The sequence below is a fragment of the Lithobates pipiens genome, unplaced genomic scaffold (genome assembly GCF_037356315.1).
Source record: "Lithobates pipiens isolate NorthernLeopardFrog02 unplaced genomic scaffold, aLitPip1_a1.2 Scaffold_19, whole genome shotgun sequence".
Classification (NCBI taxonomy): domain Eukaryota; kingdom Metazoa; phylum Chordata; class Amphibia; order Anura; family Ranidae; genus Lithobates; species Lithobates pipiens.
The window spans coordinates 132,698,041-132,721,252 of NW_027507764.1; the positions used below are offsets into that span (position 1 = coordinate 132,698,041).

General features: G+C 43.1%; 1 protein-coding gene across 5 annotated transcripts in view; it reads right to left on the bottom strand.

The window, feature by feature from the left end:
• The window catches only part of HYCC1 (hyccin PI4KA lipid kinase complex subunit 1), a 166,581-nt gene that overhangs the window by 64,820 nt on the left and 78,549 nt on the right, over positions 1–23,212 (bottom strand). For all 5 annotated transcript variants that reach the window (XM_077491275.1, XM_077491276.1, XM_077491278.1 and 2 more), the window contains 2 exons: positions 14,595–14,675; positions 8,821–8,936 (listed from right to left, as the gene is read on the bottom strand). In XM_077491275.1, the coding sequence (XP_077347401.1) occupies positions 8,821–8,936; positions 14,595–14,675 (197 nt within the window). The remainder of the gene's footprint in view (positions 1–8,820; positions 8,937–14,594; positions 14,676–23,212) is intronic.

Sequence of the window (23,212 nt, forward strand, 5' to 3'; positions counted from 1 at the left end):
GAAAGACTACTGGAAAAGACGTTACCGGTAAGCGTAACTCTAATTTTCCTGACACCAAGAGAAAAATGGTGACGGGAGGGAGCACCAGCTGATTGACAGCCTCAACTCTGTTCCTGTGTGCGTCTCTTCCCTCCAATCAGCTCTCAGAGATCGCCTCACTGAGCTCTGCAGAGTAAGGCCCCTTTCATACGAGGCGGATCTGCTCAGCCGACTCCGCTAGCTCAACGGGAGATCGATCCTTAGATCCCCACTGAGCTGGCGGATGACAGATCCATCTCTGCTCACTGTGCAGGAACAAACCTGTCAGAGCCTCGCTGATCTCTATGGGAAGATCGGAGGATACGTTTTCATCCGATCCGACCTGCTGGACGGATGGCAAACCTTTCGCCATCCGTCTGTTTTCAGTGGAACTTGTCGGATTGGCTGGCAGGCGGGTGTCAGTGGACACATCTCCGCTCTCTGCTTATATCTGCCTGCCCATACAAGTCAATGACTGAAAAACAGATAGGCGGATCTGAGCAGGTCCATCGTGTGAAAGGGGCCTAAAATTTCACCTCCCCGCTCCTAATTTTTGGAACTTTTGGATCTTTAGTTTAACCGCCTTAGCCCTTGAATATTTTATCCCCTTCCTGACCAGAGCACTTTTTACAATTTGGCACTGTGTCGCTTTAACTGACGGGCGGTCGTTCGACGCTGCATCCAAAACAAAATTTGCGTCCTTTTTTTCCCCACAGAGCTTTCTTTTGATGGTATTTGATCACCTCTGATTTTTATTTTTTTGCACTATAAAACAAAAATTCAATGTATAATATATCAAAATGTCTTCATCAGTTTACGCCAATATATTCTTCTACATTTTTTTAACCAAAAATAACGCAATAAGCGTATATATGGATTGTAGATGCTATAACTTTTGCACAAACCAAACTATGGGAAAGATGTATGGCATTTTTTTTCATTTTCAAATTTTTTTTTACTAGTATTGGCGGTGATCTGCGATTTTTAGCGGTACTGCGACATTCAGATCGGACACTTGCCATTTTCTTGGGACCATTGACAATTATATAGCAGTCAGTGCTATACATATGCACTGATTACTGTGTAAATGTCACTGGCAGGGAAGGAGCTAACACTAGGGGGCGATCAAGGAGTTAACTGTGTACCCTCAGTGTGTTCCAACTGTGTGGGGGTGGGAGTGACTAGGAGAGGAGACATAGTTTTTTCCTACTTAGTAGAAGCAAACTGTTTCTTCTTCCCTGACAGCACAGGGATTTGTGCGTTTACACACACAAATCGCCGTGCTGGCGCTTGTGCACGCGATCGCGCGTGCCCACTGCCCACACGCATCAGGACCCCCCGCCATGCAGCGTTCGCCCTCTTGTGGGCCAAAAAAGCAGTACAAGGTTTCACCCAGGGGAGCCATTCTGCTGCAGTATATCTGCGTGAGCCGGTCGGGAACCTGTTAAATCAACTAAATACATTCCAGGGGCATCAAAACAAAAAAGGTGCTCAAACTCCTACAGTTCACAATCTTTATAAGAGTAAAGGGTGGGACTCCTGCTCTGTGTGCAAGCAGTGTTCTCTGCAGAGGTCTAAAATGTCCCTGCTGCAACAGACATACAGTTGTGCTCATAGGTTTACATACCCTGGCAGAATGTATGAATTTTTGCCCATTTTTCAGAGACTATGAATGGCAACACAAACTTTTTTCACTCATGGTTAGTGTTTGGCTGAAACCATTTATTATCAATCAAATGCGTTTACATACCCCAGTTATTAATACCGTGTATTGCCTCCTTTAACATCAATGACAGCTTGAAGTCTTTTGTGGTATTTGTGGATGAGGCTCTTTATCTTCTCAGATGGTAAAGTTGCCCATTCCTCTTGGCAAAAAGGATGCAGTTCCTGTAAATTATTGGGCTGTGTTGAATGAACTGCATGTTTGAGATCTCCCCAGAGTGGCTCAATGATATTGAGGTCAGGAAACTGAGATAGCCCCCCAGAACCTTCACTTTATTCTGCTATAGCCAATGACAGGTCGACTTGGCCTTGTATTTTGGATCATTGTCATGCTGGAATGTTCAAGTGCGTCCCATGCGCATCTTTCTGGCTGATGCAAGCAAATGTTACTCAGTATTTTTTGATTATATACTTCATCTTGCCAACAAATTTTGACCAAATTTCCTGTGCCTTTGTAGCTCACACCCCCCCAAACATCAGCGATCCACCTCCGTACCTTTCATCATAGGCCTTTGTTGACTCTTGTAGCGTTTATGGTTTTGGCCAAAAATGTCAATTTTGGTCTCATCACTCCAAATGACTTTGTACTGGAAGCTTTGAGACTTGTCTCTGTGCGGTTTGGCATATTGTAAGCATTTGTGCATTTGCATAGTAATGGCTTTCTTCTGGCGACTCGACCATGCCGCCCATCTTTCTTCAAGTGCCTCCTTATTGTGCACCTTGAAACAGCCACACCACATGTTTTCAGAGAGTCCTGTATTTCACCTGAAGTTATTTTTAGGTTTTTCTTTGCATCCCAAACAATGTTCCTGGCAGCTGTGGCTGAAATTTTAGTTGGTCTACCTGACCGTGGTTTTGTTTCAACAGAACCCCTCATTTTCCACTTCTTGATTAGAGTCTGAACACTGCTGATTGGCATTCTCAATTCCTTGGATATCTTTTTATATCCCTTTCCTGTTATATACAGTTCAACTACCTTTTCCCGCAGATCCTTTGACAATTCTTTTGCTTTTCCAATGACTCAGAATCCAGAAACTTGAGTGCAGCACTGGATAAACGATGCAAGAGTCTATCAGGAGTCCAGAAGCACATTGACCTTTTATACACACACACACCAATTACAAGAAAACAAATCACAGGGGAGGATGGTTACCTTTAATAGCCATTCAAACCCATTTGAGTCAACCTGTGTGCATGTTATCAAGCCAAAATCACCCAGATATGTAAACTTTTGATCAGGGTCATTTGGGTAGTTTCTGTTGCCATTATGATTTAAAAAAAAAGAGTAAACACAGTTGATTGATAATAAATGGCTTCAGCCAAACACTAATCATGAGTGAAAAAACCTTCCGTGGCTGAAGTGATTATTAAACAAATATGTCATACTTAACTGCTCTGTGTAGTGGTTTTGCACAGAGCAGCCCCGATCCCCAACCAGCGCTCCTATCCCCTCCATCCTGCTAAGTGCCCCCCACAGCAAGCAGCTTGCTATGGGGGCGCCCAAGCAGGTTCACTCCTGAGCCACTGCTGTGTTTGTCCATTTACACATGGAGTGGGGCTTGGACCCCTGACCTTTCCCTCTCCTCATTGGCTCACTGGCAGTGATTGACAGTAGTAGGAGCCATTCTGGATCAACATGGGGTTCAGGTAAATATAAGGGGGATGGGGGGGTGATTGCTGTGCACCGAAGGTTATTTTTAACCTTGAAATAAATACATTGGGCCTTTGCAACCCCTTTAAGATACCTGCTGATTGAAGGGCTTTGGAATGCAAAAAACACTTTTTGTTTTGACGCACTTGGTGGATTTAAACAGAACTTTTGAGGTTTAATATAGCCATTATCCAGAGCAAAAATAACAACCAATAATTAAGGTGCAGTATCCCGCTATAAAAGAGCTGTAAATCTATACTTCCTTATTCAGATTAGGCAAACAAATGGAGGAGGTTTAACCGTACAATGCCAGACAGGAGATGAATTGCTTTTGTTGTCTGAAGTGTTCCGCTTCCATAATGATCATAGATAAATGCAGATTTAAATTACCTTTGATAACTATTCTGCAGCAATGTGCTGACAGGGGTGTAAAATTGTGCTCAGCTGAGAGAAGAAAAGCTCTTCCAGGCCCAATTCAAAGACATTATTTATGGCTCCATGCACGCACAGACCATACTGGGATAAGCAAAGTCTATTTTACAGATCTTGATCACACCATAAATAGTGTTTTCAATAAAGATTTAAATATCACTTTTCCCAGGAAACGAAAAATCTGAAGCAAACTGTACTCTTACTTTCTCCAACAACTAATCCCCCACAGTTCTCTTTGGCATCACCTGACCCTGCCTTTTAGATTGTAAGCTCCAACGTGCAGGACCTTCTGATTTCTCTTGCATTGAGACTGTACTGTCTGCCACAATGTTGTACAGTGCTGCGCAAACTGTTGGTGCTATAAATATTGTCCAACAACAGTCTACCATTACAAAATCATGTATACTGTGCCCTACTAAACCCCAGTAGACTGCACTGAATATATTTTTGAAATGTATTTAAATGGTTTTACTTTATAAAGGAATGGTCTGTTCGGCCAGTCATGTGATCCGGGCACCTTGCCAGAAAGCACAGCTAGGATATGAAGCCATCTGCAAGACCTAATCCAGCCTGGCATTTGCACAATAAAGAACAGCATCACTCTGAGAAGGGCATTCTTATCTGACACCATGCGCCCCCCACCTCTTTCCTAATGCATGCCTCCTGTAAGCAGTCCTGATTGATGTTGTCCCTCCCTCTCCCAGGCTGAGTGCTACTGCAAATTCAGATTCAAGATTGTTATAATTTAAACTAGTTCTGTGTTTAATAAATACCTAGCTGGAGTTCTGCTTTTTTTGTGTGTTGTGATGCAGTAAAGGACGTGTTTTTACGCATGCAGCAAGGACATGCATTTTTTTTGAGTTTCCAATGATTTCAAAAGGAAGCAAAATTCAGTGCAAAATTCAGACTAAAACTGGTTTCACACTCCCATGCTGCATTTGTCAGCTGCAGTACCATTCTTCTTAATAGCACCCCAACACACCTTGTCAAAGACTGTGCATTCTAACATACCACAATGCACAGTAACACACTATTGTTCACTGTGGTGCAATGCATTACAGAAAATAGTGCAGTCGAATGAGCTGCTCCTATGCAATGCACATTACCATGTGTTAAACGCACTGCAACAATGTGAACTCAGCCTTCATATTTAAGTAGCACTAGAGAATCAGAAAACCGTTCTACTCCAATTACAGTTTTACTATATTTAAATTCCTTCAAAACAAAGCAGGTATTTCCAATAAGATTTATTTTTTCCCAGTTAAAATCCATTGACATTACTAGACCCAATCATTACTATTGCATGAGGCTATTTTTAACATGACTGTTTGATCCTCAGCAATCGGATCCCCGGTGAATAGAACCATTTGCATTAGACTGCCCATAGGTGGATCAGCAGAGGCTGTCCGAATTTTGATCGATGGCCATTCCAATTTGCCAGAAGTCGACTTGTTAGATTTGCTGATGCTGAGCGCAAAAAAAAAAAATGAATACATTACCCCATCCACACGTGAGGTGGGTGGAGGAACCTTCCCCGCTGTACCATTGTATTCTGACAGCGGGATTCCTCTGTTGTCAGAATACATTGATCAGCGGCTGCAGCTGCTGATCGACACAACTTTTCTAACAGGATTGTTAGAAAAGTTGTGTCGATCAGCAGCTGCAGCCGCTGATCAATGTATTCTGACAACAGAGGAATCCCGCTGTCAGAATACAATGGTACAGCGGGGAAGGTTCCTCCACCCACCTCACGTGTGGATGGGGTAATGCATTCATTTTTTTTTGCGCTCAGCATCAGCCAGCCTTAAAACCTTTTTTATTGGATCCCTTTGCACTGGATCCCTGGTGATTAGATCTCTCTGCAGCTGAGATATTTCATTGTTGACAGTTTTCTCTTTAGCATCACATTAAGGGCTCCTTCACACGCACATGTCCGTGTATGGAGCCCGCTCTGCTCAGCGGGGGATCGCTCCATCGACGTCAGATGACAGGTCCTTCTCTGCACACGCTGCTCTCCTCTATGGGGGATCGGATGAGGACAGACCGTAGAGTCCGTCGTCACCCGATCTGCTGACGGATGGAAAAGTAGGTTTTCCCTTCATCACACTTTTTCGGATTGGAGCGGGTCGGATGTCGGCGGACAAGTCACCACCGACATCCGACGCTCCATAGAGGTCTATGGGGTGTCCGTTCTGGTGCGCCTAAAAAACTGACAGGCGGACCTGAACGGACAGTCCATGTGAAAGAGGCGTTACTTAAGTGTACTGCACAAGGCAAACGGCAACATGTAGTTAAAATTTCTCAGTAGCAAAGAAGTAGCTGCTTACTTAAAGCATTTGTTAACCCCAAAAAAATAAATAATGAAAGATTATGTTCCCTTAAAGCATGTTATACAACACAGTGCTTGTGCTGTGTCATTTGAACCTCTGTATCACCTAAAATACCTGGCTGCTCCCGCCTAGCTTGCTATGCCCTCCACTCTGCAAACAGACCATGATATCATGGCTGCTGAGCCCCGACGTCATGGTCTGTTTGCGTGATTCCGTAAGCCGCAGCCTGCTATTGTCCCTGCACCAGTGTAAAGTAAAAATAACTGCAGGATTGTACCTGTACAAGTTCCGCTCCCGTCGCTCAGCTGATTGTCTGCGGCTCGGAGCTCTGTATCTCCTCCCCCCTCTCCTCCTCCTCAGCTGACATCAGCAGGAGGGCTCGACCCCACCCACTGCAGCTGTGAGTCGGAGAGACAAGGCAGGAGAGAAATCAATTGAGTGCCGAGAACGGAGCTCATACAGGTACAATCCTGCAGTTTTTTTTTTTTTTTTTTTACAGAACACAGGGACATAGTATTTATGCTGCAGAGAGGATGGCAGCATGTAACAAAAGTGGGTTAACAACCACTTTATATAGCATATCCTTGCAATAGAACCAGAATACAAAATTTGCCCGTTCATTGTTAGAGCATTTCTGGCGAAAGACGAGGCGAATCGCTTCCTTTTTTTTTTTTTAGTCCTGGCTGATTTCGACGTTGGTTTTTACAATGGTAGGAGGCCTCAGCCTTACCCATGAGGTTCAAGGAGGAAAGCGTTACCATGAATAACTTTGCATTAAAACTCTACCTAACAGTTCTTACTGTGGAAACCTTAGAGCAGGGGTGTCCAAACTTTTTTCAAAGAGGGCCAGATTCGATGAAGTGAACATGTGTGAGGGCCGACCATTTTGCCTGACATTCTTTGAACCATTAAAATTCGGTCATTCGAGCACTCATACCTGGCCCAACAAAAATTCTCGTGCCTTTGTCGCGCTCGTTTGCCTGACACACAGACGAATGCTCTGTTCTTTGGGGGTACCGTTAAGTCTTAATGGTACCCCACACATTGGAAACATGGGGTGCTTTTGGTGCAGCGCAATAAAAAAAAAAAAAAAAAGCTCTGAGACTTCTTTCCCTGCATTTTTGTGGGTATGGAAGCCCATTGAAATGCATGGGCTGCCCTACACACAGCATGCAGCCATGCAGATGTGAACCAAGGGCTTATTGGAGGGGCAGTAAAATTACATGGTTAAGCTGTTTTTACCACCCCCAACTTCTCCCCCTTTAGCTGCAGAGGGAGCAGCTGGGGGTGTACACATGCTGTGGCTGCAGCTGGAGGTATGCTCAGGGTGAATGGGCCTGCACTGCAACTACCCCGCAACTGTGTAGACTGCACAGTTGCGGTATAGTGATGCTACATTTACGGGCTTAAAACAGGTGGTGAGGAGGCAACATAATGCCTCTTTACCACCTTTCAAATGCCTCTGAAAAGCGATCTGTATATGGATTGCTTTTCAGAGGAGCAGCAATCCTGGCTGCTATCACACACACAAGCACCACAAAATCAGTTCTGATGGTACAAGAATGGGGGGGGGGGGTCTGGATTAAAAGTAACACACATGCATACACATACACACAGACATACACACATACAGACACATGCATACACATACAGACACATGCATATACTTACATACATACAGACACATGCACACACACACATACAGACACATGCACACACACACATACAGACACACATACACACACACACACACATACACACACACACATACATGCACACAGATACATACAGACACACATGCTGCACACACATACAAACACACATACATGCACACACATACAGACAGACATACACGCACATACATACAGACACACATGCACATACGCATACATACAGACATACATGGACACATACACACATGCAATCATACATGCACAGACACACACACACACATGCACATACAGACACACATACACACACACACACACACACATATAGACACACATGCACACACATACATACAGACATGCACACACATGCACAGACACACATACATACAGACACACATACATACAGACACACATGCACACACACACATACATACATACATACATACATACAGACACACATGCACACACATGCATACAGACAGACATGCACACACATACATACAGACATGCACACACACACACATACAGACACACATGCACATACATACAGACAGACATGCACACATATACATACAGACACACATGCACACATACAGACACACATGTACACACATACATACAGACACACATGCACACACACACATACACATAAATAAAGCCTTTTTAAAACGAATCTAGCTTGTAGTACAGTACCTTTCCATTCCATTTCCTCATTCAGCCGGGTACTGCACTGTAGGGGGAAGCAGAGAGCACAGCACACTCCTCTGCACTTTACTTTCACTTTTGAAGCCGACGGAGCTTCACACAGTGCAGGGGATCGGCTCATTTGACAGCCCTGATCCCGCAGCACACCAGGCGGGCCATTCAAAACCGGACTGCGGGCCGCGATTGGCCCGCGGGCCGGACTTTGGACATGCCTGCCTTAGAGGGTAAAAAATAAATAAATCATCATTCACTAACAAACGTGTGGTAGCAAATTAAAGAAATCGCTTATCACCTGTTCTGAGCTGTTAGCATTTCTCTTTGGGGATGAGGTCCACTGTACACAACTCTGGTTAATCCATGCTGTGATAGAGCTCCTTCTGTTAATGCCATTGATCCTATACTAGATGGCTGAAATAGAAAAACAAGAAAAACAGGTACAGGTTTGTAAATTTTAATCACAGTAGAGTAGTGCAGCAGAATAAGAATATAATAATGGTTCTTGAGTAATACACTGAAATTTGACTTTCAACAGGATACGGCCATTAGCATTAGGAAACATAGGTGGATGAATCTGGGTCATAGGAGTGCAGAAAAAAGTGTATGCCTGCGACCCACAAAAAAATAAATAAAATGTTGTCTATACAGTAATTTTTAGGAAAGCCATGAAAAAAAAAAAAAAATGGGCTTACACTAGTGTTGCCATAAAAACCTTAAAATTTGCCCTGGAGTAATAATTTCCTAGTCTCAGCTTTAAATACCCAACAATGTAATAAGGGGAATGCTGAGAAGAACTGGTCAACTACACTGAAGTAATGGATCCAAGTCCCCCCCCCCATTTACTTCTTTCTTTTTTTTTTGAATGATTAAAATTACACTATATCCTTTACCAACAAGACACCCTTCTGGGCAGAACAAGGGCATCATTTTTGGTCCCTGTAGGCCCCTAGTCTGCTTCAAGTAACATGTGGCTTCAGTGCCCTTATCTATACAGGTTCCAGTCTGGCAGACTGTACAGTGCATAGACTACCAGCACATGGAACAGAGAGCAGGGCGACCTCAGGTTTTACATTTTCATAGTAACATCAATCACACACAGGGATGGAGACTATACACACACACACACACACACACACACACACACACATAGCATCATCGCTTACAATGATCAAAATGATCTCTGAATATGCCCCAACCGCCACTATTAAATCACCTAAAGCTATCTAAAGCAGATAAATGTTATTGTCTAAAATATTCAAAGTGAAAGCGGTCAGATGGAGTCACATAAGAAACCTTGACACAGCGATCAGTATTATGGTATATTTCAGTGAACAGGGTTGACGAGAGTTAGTGGTTTAATGAACGGTTTGGAAAGCTCTTTATTCCCATTTAATTAAAACTCTGCTAAAAAGTCCAGTGACCCTATACCATTCTGCCAAAACTGACCGATTTAACAGCAATCTGGGCTAATATACATCATTAGTTCTCCTGACATGCCCACATAAGCAGCTTATCATTCTCCAGCGACTTTGACCAGAATATAGTCTTCTCGCACAGACAGCTTTAGTAAAAGGGAAGGAATTAAAAAGAAAAAAAAATAATAATAATTTAGACTAGTGATTAGTGATTTAGATTAGTGATTTACACTAAATACACAGTATCATTAAAGAAAAACGCAGGAGCTTCTACGGCAGAAATCCTGAAATGCTAGTTGCTGGACTCCTAAACTAATCCATGTTCTGGGATAAATAAATAAAAGTCAAAGAAGCAGCAGAACAGCCAAGAACAACTAGAGCATATGTGTAACGCTTCCTCCTCTGGTCTAGTTCAATTTATTACTAATAGGGAAAGGTCAATTTACTTTACATTACATAAAATTAAAAACAAATACAAAAAAAAAAAAAAAACACTACGGGTTCAGCATTGTGAAAAGATACGGGAAGATATATCTGTACAGAATTACACGATTATAACGCAGTTATTCTGGTCATTCATGGCTTAAACTTTGGCCGATTTAACAGAAATTTGAGACATGGATGGTCCTGTTGGTGCCATCCACCTCAGCAAAATTCAAACTGAAAATTAAAGGAACCAAGTGGAAAATTCTCAGCCAAACTGTGGCTGCACCCAATGCAGTCACTGTCTGGGTATTCTGACAGTCGCAGGAGCAGTTGCTGTCAGAGCACAATAGCTGGTAGGAAGGAAGATTCCTCCATCCAAGTGAAGATTTCAGAGTGAGAGAAACATCAATATATATGGTTGGCCTTGGTGTCTGAGAAAATATTCTTCTGCTGCTTAATTCATATTAAAACAGACAGCAGTCCAAATCAGGCATGTTAAACTGGTGTTTGAGTGGTATGCAGCCTCTTCACAGTCCTTGCAGATGTAATAATTTAATTTGAACAAGGCCCCAGGTCTTCTCCAGTTAATAAAACTGATAAACCTTCCGTAACTTTGCAGCTCAGTACTTAAAGTGTTTTAGCGCCAACTTCTCTGGAATAAAAGGTCATATATTGCAAACGTGCAAGTATGCTAATTTTTTCACCAATACAAAGACACACACTTTATATTAACCCCGTTAAATAAAACTGGTGCACTTTTACCATTATTAACCTCCCTGTATGTATGATTATGTCAGATTTTTAAATCTCAAAGCAGTACATTGTTTTGCATAGAAATTTGGCTTTTTATATTGTAGGCCTGTAATTCTTAGGCCGCGTACACACGGGCGGACTATCCGTCCAACTAAGTCCGTCAGACAATCCGACAGACAGTCCGTCCTACTTTTGAATGAACGGACTTGACCACACACGACGAACAGACAGTCCGCTGAAAGCTTGCGCGATGACGTGTATGGCACGTACGACGGGACTAGAAATACGACGTCCAATACACTGCAATGCAACCTTCGGCCGTGTAAATCCTTTCTGAGCATGCGCCATACTTAGTCCGTCGAACTAGCCTACTCACGAGCGGACTGTCCGCTGAAACCAAGTTTGGACGGACAATATTACTGAAATTCCGAAAGACTTAGTCCGCCAGACTGTCCGCTGAAAAAGTCCGCTGAAGCCCACACACGAGCGGATTGTCCGCTGAAACACGTTTCAGCGGACCAAGTCCGTCAGACAGTCCGCCCGTGTGTACGCGGCCTTAGGCATAACTCACTTAAATCTGTTCAAACAAGAGTCCAGTAGACATCTTGGGTATGAAAGTGTGAAACACAAAATCATAAGAACTATAAATAATTATTAAAAAAATAATAAAATGAATTTCCCTACGAATCACTATCGCTCAATTCTGCAAGTGTTCTAATTTACTATCACCCTTTTCTAGCTGGTCTAAAACCACCAAGGGACACTTTTTGGTTGCCATGGACAATCTCAAGTTTCCAGGCTGCCTGGAAACTTGATTGTCCATGGCAACCAAAGCGTCCCTTGGTGGTTTTAGACCAGCTAGAAAAGGGTGATAGTAAATTAGAACACTTGCAGAATTGAGTGATAGTGATTCGTAGGGAAAATTCATTTTCCCAGAACGCAGGGAACGGAGCCCGGTACACAGAGCATCAGGCGGATGTCCGGTGGAGCAACATCGCAGCATCCTGGTTACAAAGGTAAGTTACCTGTACCAGGATTCTGCAATGCAATCCCAAGTGCAGCTCAGGGTTACCTGCTAATGGTACTGAACTTTAACTCCGAGCCACACTTGGGAATACAGTCAGGAGGGTTAAAGCGAAAACCTAAAGCTGAACATTACTCAAAAAGTCAAAATACCACTCATTCTCTACCTACCCCCTGCCTGAAATGGAGTTGCAGGTTTGTTGAGTGGAGGGGAGGGCAGTACCAGTTTTTTGTGAGTACCCACTTCCACTTTCTCAACCTTCACAGAGGCAAGGAGGATATCGCTCATTCTATCCCATCTCTCTGCCTGCAGCCTCCTGGGCTCACATGTCCTAGGAGGCTGCAGAACCCAGAAGTCTTTCCTGTGCCTTGCAATTTTGTGCAAAGTTTCCAGCACGCTATTTCCAATGCATGCGTTCCTGAAGAAATGGCAGTGTGTGACTGGATGCTGCAGCGACCACTGGCTGGAACCGAAGATAGTCCGAGTGATAAAATGTCACCAGCACAATATGGATCTCCAGAATGGGTCCAAAGCTTTATTCAGCGATCACATTGTTACAGCAGAAGCACATTTCACTGCATGTTGGGCACTGATAGGCATCCCTGATGGACACTGAAAAGGCAGCACTGCTTGGCACCACTGGTGGGCACAGGCGGGGCTGCACTGATTATCAATGAAGACCCCCATCAGGAGAGCCACTTATCAGCTCTCCTCTACTCACGTGCTGCCAGCATGAGTGGAGGAATGCCAAGAAAGGGCACTTCCTATTTACACTGATCAGCTGTGATTGGACACAGCTGATCACGTGGTAAAAAGCCTGCCCAGTCAGTACAATGGAGCCCCTGCCTGGCTGTCATTCTGCTAAAGGCTGGGCATGAAGCTGTTAAATCAGCTCAATCAATTCCAGATTCCATAGTTCAATAATTAAATTTATTTGCAGCCCGAGTAGAAAAGCTTGTCCCCTGCCAGCATGGTGCAGATTGGGATACTTGCTGTCTCAATTATAAACACTGAGGCAGCTATATTTGCTTATTCAATATATAAATAGGCTCTACTTACTGTTTAACAGTGCTGTACAGTGGTTGTGCCATACTGCTCCTCTACCAATGCAAACCTAGCTGTCAACAAAAGGCTCTATGCCGCTGGTTCCCAACCTCCTAGTGCCATGACCCCTTGATCCTAAGTGCGGGGACCCATAACAGTAAAATGATTTTTGTAGCACGCAAGACAAGTAATTTGCACCCCTAACCCATGGATATTTAGCGCCCCGAGTCCCTTCTACTCATACAATATTAAAACCCTTTATGGTACATTTTAGGATGCATCACTCTTTGTTCTCCTTTCTTTCCCTTTTATCTCTCTCTATGCCATCTTCTTTTTCCCCCCCTATCCTTCTCTAGCCGTATTTCTTGTTTTTCCTCTCTTTTCCTTTGTTCTTCTCCCTTCCATGTATCCTGTTTGTATTCCTTCTCTTACTCCTTGGCAGGGGGGAATGGGATGAGTGGCAGTGCTGGCGGGTAGTTGGGATGTGTGGTAGTGCTGGTGGGTAGCTGGAATGAGCGGCAGTGCTAGCGGGGGGGGTGGGATGAGTGGCAATGCTGGGGGGAGTTCTGATCAGCCAACTCAGGTGCTCTTGATCAAGGTCACCTGCTGATCTAAGAACTATAGTGGGAACTTTTAATGGCAACTATAATCACAGGTAGTGTTACTCACCATGTCTCCGGCTTCACTGTATCTTGTAGCAGTGACACCTATGCCGAAATCAGGAGATAGAGTCTCCTCCAGCCCCTCCCACTTCACATTCCTCACCAGTCAGCTGACCTCTAGTCTCTGCCCCTCAGCCATGCCATGAACTAAATGGGCCACTGCGAAGAGGCTGAGTTGGCAGCAGCGTGGGCATCAGGAACAGCCCAGGATTCAGTGACCCCTGGCAAATAGTCATTCGACCCCCAGGTTGAGAACCACTGCTCTATGAGGAGGGAGGCTGAGATTTTTAATCAAAAGGTGGTATTATTTAGGGAGCCTAAATAATTGCAGTGGAATTACAGACAGCCACTAGAAGGAAAATGTACAAATCACGACAAATTATAGATGGCACAGATCGAAGGATATTGCTGCTTGGCATAAAGGCGGGCAAGGATAAAAGGAGAACACCCCAAACACAGTTCTGAAGACCTTTTAGAACTTGACCCAGGATTGAATCCTTCACCAGCACACCTAAAATCAAGTCACACATTTTAGATGGAGCTGTTCTTTATTACTATATTGGGGTGTATAAATGTAACCTTTATTGTGTTAAAGTATCTCTGACTAATGCCACCCACAAGAGACGATGTGTGAAATATACAGTATAAGCCAGCTGTACAAGGAGAATATGGACAGATGGATAAAATAACTGAAATCACCGTCAGAAGCTCATTCCAAGCGAACACAAGCAGAGTTTTTACTTACCTCGTGAAACACAGATGGCTTTGACAAGGATGGAATAGTAAAAGACAAGATCTTGCTGTGTCCCTGATCATCCATTATTTCCTGAAAGAAGAATACAAAACAGGTTCATCTATAGAAACGTTCTAAGCCATTACAATAGGACATTAATATTACAAAAAAAAAAAGCTTTAAAAACTACACACCCAGCAAACCTGAAATTTCAGCCAATTATGTATTTTGTAAAAATCACAAATTCATATTTACATGGAACTATACATGTCCTGATATGAACCTCTGTAATACTTAGCACAGCAGAAAGGACTGAGAGAGGTAGGGACAGGACTAAGAGCCAATTAGTGCTATCCACAGGGATATCCACTATCGCTATGAGGCTCAATTTACACTGCTGCGACTTGGGGCCCGACTTGTGACACCCCAAGTCGCATGACATGTGAAATCCCATGTTAGTCAATGATAGCTGTCCTAATTAGCGCTAGTGAAATTGCTCAGACTTTAGAAAAGGTTCCTGTACTACTTCAAGGCGACTTTTATCCAACTTTGTCCATAGACTTCAATGGACGTCACAGTTTATGCTTATGTATTTAAACGTTGCAATTAGCTGCTCAGAATTGAACACAGGTAGACTTAAAATAAGCAAAAAAGGTGCAGCTCTAAACAAATACATTTTACTTAAAAACCATATTCAAACACAAACCATGCAAAGTGAAAACAAATCAAGCCATAGATTAAAAAATGTGTTTCCTTCCACCATGGGTTAAAGAAAAAAGTAAAGTAAATTGCTTGACTCCCCCATCAACAGCGTCAGTACTATTGTACTCTGCTGGCGGGGGGCCCTCCTGGCTGGCAGAATACATTGATTGAGGCAAGAGCCGCCAGCAGTAATCGCATGTAGAAAAACCTAACAGGCTTGGTTGTACAAGGCGATCGATGGATCAACTTGGGTACAATCAGCCTGCCCATACATGGATTGAAATTCAACTAGTCCCTGCTGAATCAGCCGAATTTTGATCCATGTATGGCAGACTTTAGCGTAAAAACCCAAACACACGATAAGAAGGACAGCTGATCACGTGGTAAGGGGCCGGGATCAGCCACTTACTCGGATCTGTGATCATCCGAGTCTCACTGATCACAGCGCACGCCCTTCAGGGGGGGGGGGGAGTTGCGACCCTGCAAAGGGGAGGACATCTATTGCGGCCTCCCGGCAAAGCAGATCCATGCTGTAGCCGTCATTGAGCTATAGTGCAGATCTGAAGCAGTTAACAGAGGCACAGACAGTAATAAAAACCTGAACACATGCTCTACTCAATCTCCATTTAAAATTTTGAAATTCACAATTCAAAATTACATCTTAGGAACATTTAGTAGAAACCCATAGGTCAAACCTGGTCTGTTCTTTCTATTGTGTTGCTAGTGCAGTACTATGCAATATATTACATTTGTGTTCTTGGGCTGGCATATGCTTTGCTCAACTTTGGTGATCTAGCAAGCTCATGTCAATATAGAAAGACAGAAGGAGACTAAGAGCAATGAACACACTACTGGCAGACCTTATCTTGGGGACGTGCCCTACTGCTCAGGGCAGGTCCTATAACTGATGTGCCTCCTCACACCCCCATTGCTGTTGGGTATTGGGCATCTGCTAAGTTGGGTTGCAGTCATCTCGACCATCTGTCAACTTATGTTTACAGGCTACTGAAGTCAGAAGTATTATATTACACAAAGAACAAACCAAGGCTATTAAAATTGGTTGAACAGAAATAAATAGTCAAAAAATGATGAGCTACATTACAAAACAAAGTTATCTGTATGGGAGAAAAAAAAAGTGGTTTCCCTGGTGGGTTTGTCTGTTTGAAACAAATGGATTAGATCATCAGTATTCATTAAATGGGGGGACAACACATGTTAAGATTATAGCACAATAGGAAAGAGGATTTCACATACACACACATAGCGGCAAGAAAAAGTATGTGAACATCTTGGAATTAACTGGTTTTCAGAGAGATCCTTTTTGAGAGATATGGTTCACATCAGCTGATGCTCCTTATGAACAGCAATCTTAAAACGTTGAGTGTCTGTTACAAAGTATCTCTAAACCGCACCACCAAACGTTTCATTATTTGGACTTCAAGTGTGCAACTTACTCGAATTCGCTTTTGTTGAAATAATTTGTCTATGGGATCATTTACTTTTTCTTCCAGCACTGTGAATGTTTAATGGATGTGTTCAATAAACACGCGAGCAGTTAGAACTGCCTGTGTGTTACCAGCTTAATCACATCCCGTTTGTCTATTGTGTCTTATATGAGAATTAGATCACATATTATGGCAAATTACTGCAGAAAACCAGTTTATCACAAGGGATTCACATACAATGTCATAATAATAATATATATATATATATATATATATATATATATATATATATACATACATATATATATATATATATATATATATATACACACACACATATATATATATATATATATATATATATATATATATATATATATATATATATATATATATATATATATGTGTGTATATGTATATATATATATATATATATATATATATATATATATATATATATATATATATATATATATATATATATATATATATATACACACACATATATATATATATATATATACATATATACATACACACACACACACACACACACACACACACACACACACACATATATTGCGTGGCCACCATTATTTTCCAGCACTGCCTTAATGCTCTTAGGCATGGAGTTCACCAGAGCTTCACAGGTTGCCTCTGAAGTCCTCTTCCACTCCTCCATGACAGCATCATGGAGCTAGTGGAGGTTAGAGACCTTGTGCTCCTCCATCTTCCATTTGAGGATGCCCCACAGATGCTCAATAGGGTTTAATCTGGAGACATGCTAAGCCAGTCCATCACCTTTACCCTCAACTTCTTTAGCAAGGCACTGGTCATCTTGGAGGTGTGTTTGGGGTCATTATGTTGGAATACTGCCTTCGCGGCCCAGTCTCCAAAGAGAAGGGCTCATGCTCTGCTGCAGTATGTCACAGTACTTGTTGGCATTCATGGTTCCCTCAATGAACTGTAGCTCCCCAGTTCCGGCAGCACTTATGCAGCTCCAGACCATAACTGTTCTGAGTGGAACCTGTCCTGTTACACAGCTCTATGGTCTCTTGGGCACCATCCTGCAGCTCAGTTTCAGGGTCTTGGCAATCTTCTTATATCCTAGGCCATCTTTATGTAGCGCAACAGTTTTTTTTCAGATTCTCTGCGTTCTTTGCCATGAGGTGGCATGTTGAATTTCGTGACTAGTATGAAAGAGCGATGACACCAAATTTAACACAATGAGTCACATGACACCGGGGAGGGAAAATGGTTAATTGGCCCAATTTGGACATTTTCACTTAGGGGTGTACTCACTTTTGTTGCCAGCAGTTTAGACATGAATGGCTGTACGTTGAGTTATTTTTAGGGGGGGGGGGGGGCAGCAAATTTACACCACTATACAAGCTGTACACTTACTACTTTACATTGTAGCAAAGTGTCATATACATATACAGACACACACACACACACACACTATATTATTTTATATATAAGTAGCATGCATGACTCAGAACAACCAAGGCATTAGTAAATTGTATCCATTGGTCTTCGCACGCCATCAGAAACCTATTTCTATGACAAACTTCATTCCATCAGCACAAAATACTCCTGTGTAGGCAGACAATGAAGCCCTGCAGGGATCCCCAATCATTATTACAGCATACCCTTGTACGGTACTACACTATTCCTATACCTTCCCCCACAGGACACACCTCCTAATACATGATCCAACAATGGCATCAATAATTATGTTCATTACAGCTTCAAAGCACTAACCAGAATGCCTCGTTCAGTCGCTGTGGTGTAATAAGAGAGGCCTTATATGGAATCATGAAAATCACACACCCTTCATTAAACACATTACGATGGGGATTGTGTGTCATGGATTTACAGCAAGTAAATGGCAACCATAAATCTCTAAAATGTACCAGAAAACCAAACTATTTTCCATGTATTAGAGCACATTACTGCACATCAGATTTTGCCCAAGGGAAAGTCTGTAATACTTGAATAATGAAAATGAAAAAAAAAAAAAAAAAAATTTTAAAGGCTCTCTAGCTTCAGTTTTTCAAATGAGTAAGCTGCCGCAAAGCAGGAGTTGCAGATTTCTAATACTTGCTGTCGTACCTAGGATGGGGAGCAGCCAACACAACTTGAATTTTACATTTTATCTGTGGTCTGTGGTGTGCGACATTGGTAGTGCCAGCAAAGGCAGAGCTTAAGCACAGCCTCGTCTGGCAACACACCAGCTGACCATCAACGGAGGGGCACACACCCCCAGTGAGGGGCTCGCACACCGCCAACCACCAGCAAGGGGGGTGTATACACATACACAGCCAACCACCAGTGCGAGGGGGGGGGGGGGGCACACACACACAAACACACACACACACACACACAACCACCCACCGCCAGCAAGAGGGGGGGGGGCACACACACAACCACCCACCACCAGCAAGAGGGGGGAACACACACACACACACACACACACACACAACCACCCACCGCCAGCAGGAGGGGCACACACCGCCAACCACCAGCAGGAGGGGCACACAACCAGTGAGGGGGAACATATTGCTGACCAATGGTCAGTAAATGTAAAGCCCATTCTGTAAAGAAAACAGTGTGTATTCACTAGGCCGTCTGCCTGTATTGCGGAGGTCACTTCCAACCACTGCCAAAAGACTTTTCTGCTTTGAAAAAGTTCCCATCTACACTTGGTGGTTGCGCCTGTTAATCCCTACTGTGTACTGTATTGAGATAAGAACTGGCAGGAGGAACCACAGAATGCAGAATAGAACCAGACCCTGGATGCAGAAAATACTTTGGGTAGTAAAGCAAAGATGAGCAGTAGGGAATTTTTACAAACCCAACATATTTGTTTGTATTTGGTTTGCAATTTTTTCCTGGAATAGTATGATGGTGCACTAGAAAGAATGCCATCAAACCTCAGTCCAGAAGTCATGAAGTAAGGACCAAAATACATGAAGCAGGCACACAACCTCCAGCATCTCCAGCACACTTTGGAACATTGAGGGAACATCTTATTGACCCATGTGGGTGTGTAATCCCAATGCGGCAACAGCTTGAAGCCCGATTCCTGATATCTGGAGCATATGGACGTTTTTCCATTGAAAGGGAGGATCCTCTCAACCTTCTTGCCAGAAAGAAATGCCAAGGTCTTGTTCCCATGTGGAAATATAGGGCATCTTGAAAATGGCGGTTGGCCTGTGAGATCGTATGATGCAGCGGTAAATGCTCAGAACAAAACGTCAAATGTACAAATACTCAGGACCATAGCTAGTAACACAATTTCTTAAACAGATATTTATAATATTAAGCTAATCGCATGTAAAAGGTAGAAAAAAATAATTCTTAGCAGGGCGTTAACAGTCATCTTACAGTCAGAGAAAAGATTGATTTTAAGCTTCGGTAATGTAAGCAGACATATACAAAAGAAATAGTACAGGTCCCTGGATGACAAAGCCGGGTGCGTTTTTAACTTAATGTGTTCCAGGACAGCGAATGTCTGCCGATTACGGGTGTCCGTATGCTTATGGAAGCTGCTAGCAGCTTTGTTTAGATTACTTGCACTGTCACTGCATGTCCGATTACCTTTTTTAGTTTGTTGTGTGTAATGTGCAGCTGTGTGTTTAAAACTACAAAAAAAACTAATAAAAAAAAAAATGATCCGATTTAAAAAAAAATAAAAAAATAAAAAAAAAGTGTTCCAGGACAAGCTGCTGGAAGAAACATACAGCTGGGAGAAAAACTATCTGATGGAGAAGTAAAGGTCTGGCTTGCTTTTTTGCATATGTAAAGCAGCTCTTGAATTTTTATTTTTTTTGCCACAATCACGTGGTTGCTTCAAATACAATATGGACTTAAAGCAGAACTCTGGGCAAACAGAATAAAAAAAAAAAAAAAAAAAAAAAAAAAAAAAAAAACACACTATAAAACATCTACCAGAGCTGCTTTACTTGCCAAAAGAGTTGTATTTCTGTCTATCCAGTTCTGAGATTTTCACAGCTCCGCTACACAGGAAAGCCATCTTTGCCAGGGAAGGACTGTTTTTTTTTTCTGCTGCAGTTAAAGCAGACCTCCAGTCGTTTTTTAATCTTTCCATCTGTTAAATCTTCTGCCCTTGTTGTTTTAAAACATTTTGTTTCTGCCAGTTAATACCTTATACAGCCCACTTCCTGTTTGTCTGGAAAAATGCCTAGTTGTTTGACATCATGCACAGCTCTTGGAGTTTGCCAGGAAGAGAGGGGTGATGAGTCATGTGAGGGCCAATGAGAGCTGCAGAGCTGGTGTGTGTCTGTGTAAATCCAGGAAGTGAACAGGCAGCAGCTTCAGCTGCCCACAGTTAAAATGGATGCAGCCAGACTCAGTGGAGGAAGATTTCTGCAGCATATTTGGCAAGTACAGACTTGCAGTATATATAAAATATGCAAAGTGGTTGGAGGGAAGCTTCAGAATGGCAAAGATGTTTTTATTAAAAATGATGTGAACCGACTGCAGTCCCTCTTTAAAGTGTTACTAAACCCAGGACCCTGCATTCATGATATCTGGTCTAGCACAGTACACAGAACATGGACATGCAATTATTTTAATAAACTGCTAAATACCTTTTCTCATCAGCAGTATTTAGTAGGCTTTTGACTTCTAGCAGTGTCCAGCCAAGCACTGGTTAAAGCTTATAGGAGGAGTTTCCTGAATGCCCAATGAGACTGCAAGACCCCTGACCCTCTGTCTGGACAGTGCTAATTGGTCCTGTGCTTATCACATGCACTCTCCCAATAAAAAATAAAGAATGTGCAGCCTGACTTCATAGGGGTCAATGGAAGGAGGGGAGGATAAGAAAAGACAGGATCAAACAGCATTTTTACACAATGCAGAAGATTAACCTTTTAGGTTTCACTGAGTATAACAAACATGCTTTACTGCATATACAGATTGATTTTACTGTGCAGGTCTTGTCTCTCCAGTAGCCTGTGACTGGATAGTGAAAGGAGAAGCAGCAGACTGCATAGCTCATCTCTGTGTAATGCGGCTCTCGATTAGCATGCCCCTGGTTAGTACGTGAACACTGCAGTACAGCAGACTGCCGTTTTTCTCTCCCAATCTAAGCTCTGCTATGCAAGGGATCACAAGAGGCCAAGAGCAAGTCAAATTCATGTACTTTGTCATATGGGGGATGTTAAGTGTTTTCAGCAGGTCATGCCAGTCCAACCTGTGGTGAAGGGCCCACTTTTATTTAAAACAAAAAGGGGAAAAAAAAAAAAAACAACACAGTGGTTGCCCAGGCAGGGGTGTCAGCTTCACACGGCATGAACAGGAACAGAAAACGCTAAGCTGCCTGGCTCTCAGCAGCAGCATATCTGCTTTGGCCCTAAACCTCAACCTTTGGCCTTGGAATTGGTCCCTCAGACCGTCTCACCCAGCTCTCCTGCTACCTGGGCTCGCCTGACTCTCAGCCTTTATTTGCAGACCCTCCACACCATAGTAAGGTTCACTTGCTGCTACATGCAGCCACTGTAATCCCAGGTATCAGCCTGGTCCTTTTCAAATATGTAAATATACACTTGCTGCTCCCTGGTCTTTCAATAGGGGTTCTCCAACTCTGAGGCTCAGCGTCTCCCTCAACCAACTGGACTTGCCTAATCTGCTCAGCTTTCTTGCCAACTCGCATAGCTGTCCCTACTTCCTCAGTTCTCTGGGTATTGAATCTCTCCAGCATGGAGTACTATGTCCCGAGGAGATCACCTATCTCTAAACGTAAACATACAACTGTCTCTTGATGGAGCGCACCTTCCTCCTGGGATGGAGCCCTGAGCTATGGACAGGCCTCGATTATAACCAGGGTATGCACACCGGCACACTGACAACCTGCAGGTCTCCAGTAAGACCTGGACACAGGATTGAAGGATTGAAGTCTTCCTCCCACTGAAGATGCTTTAAATCCTTCAAGACCCAGACTTACAAAAACCCAGAGAGAAAACTTTATACCCAGTTTTCTCTTCGATCATTCAACCCCCCAGAGCCCCGCATTCTGCAGTAGTGCGAACCCTGCATACATTCTCTCTATACTCACACAGTGGCTGGGCTTAGCACTATCACAACTTATATGGATTAAGCCAACTCAAAAAAACTCAAGCCAAAATGTTTTTTTTTCCTTTAGGCCCCTTTCAGACAGAGCTTAATCAGTCAAGCGGATCTCTCCGCCGATCCCCACTGAGCAGGTGGATGACAGGTCCCCATCAGCTCCACTATGCAGAGCGGATGCGAACACAGCCTGCTCTTCTCTATGGGGCAGCTGGATGGAAAAGGACCACCTGTCCGTTTCCGACTGTCATCCGATCTGCTAGATGGATGGCGAAGGCATCCCCATCCATCTGTTTTTAGCAGACTGGATCAGATACCGGTGGGTGTCAGCGGACACATGTCCACCGACATCGGCCGCTTCATAGAGAATAATAAGTGGCCCAGTCAGGT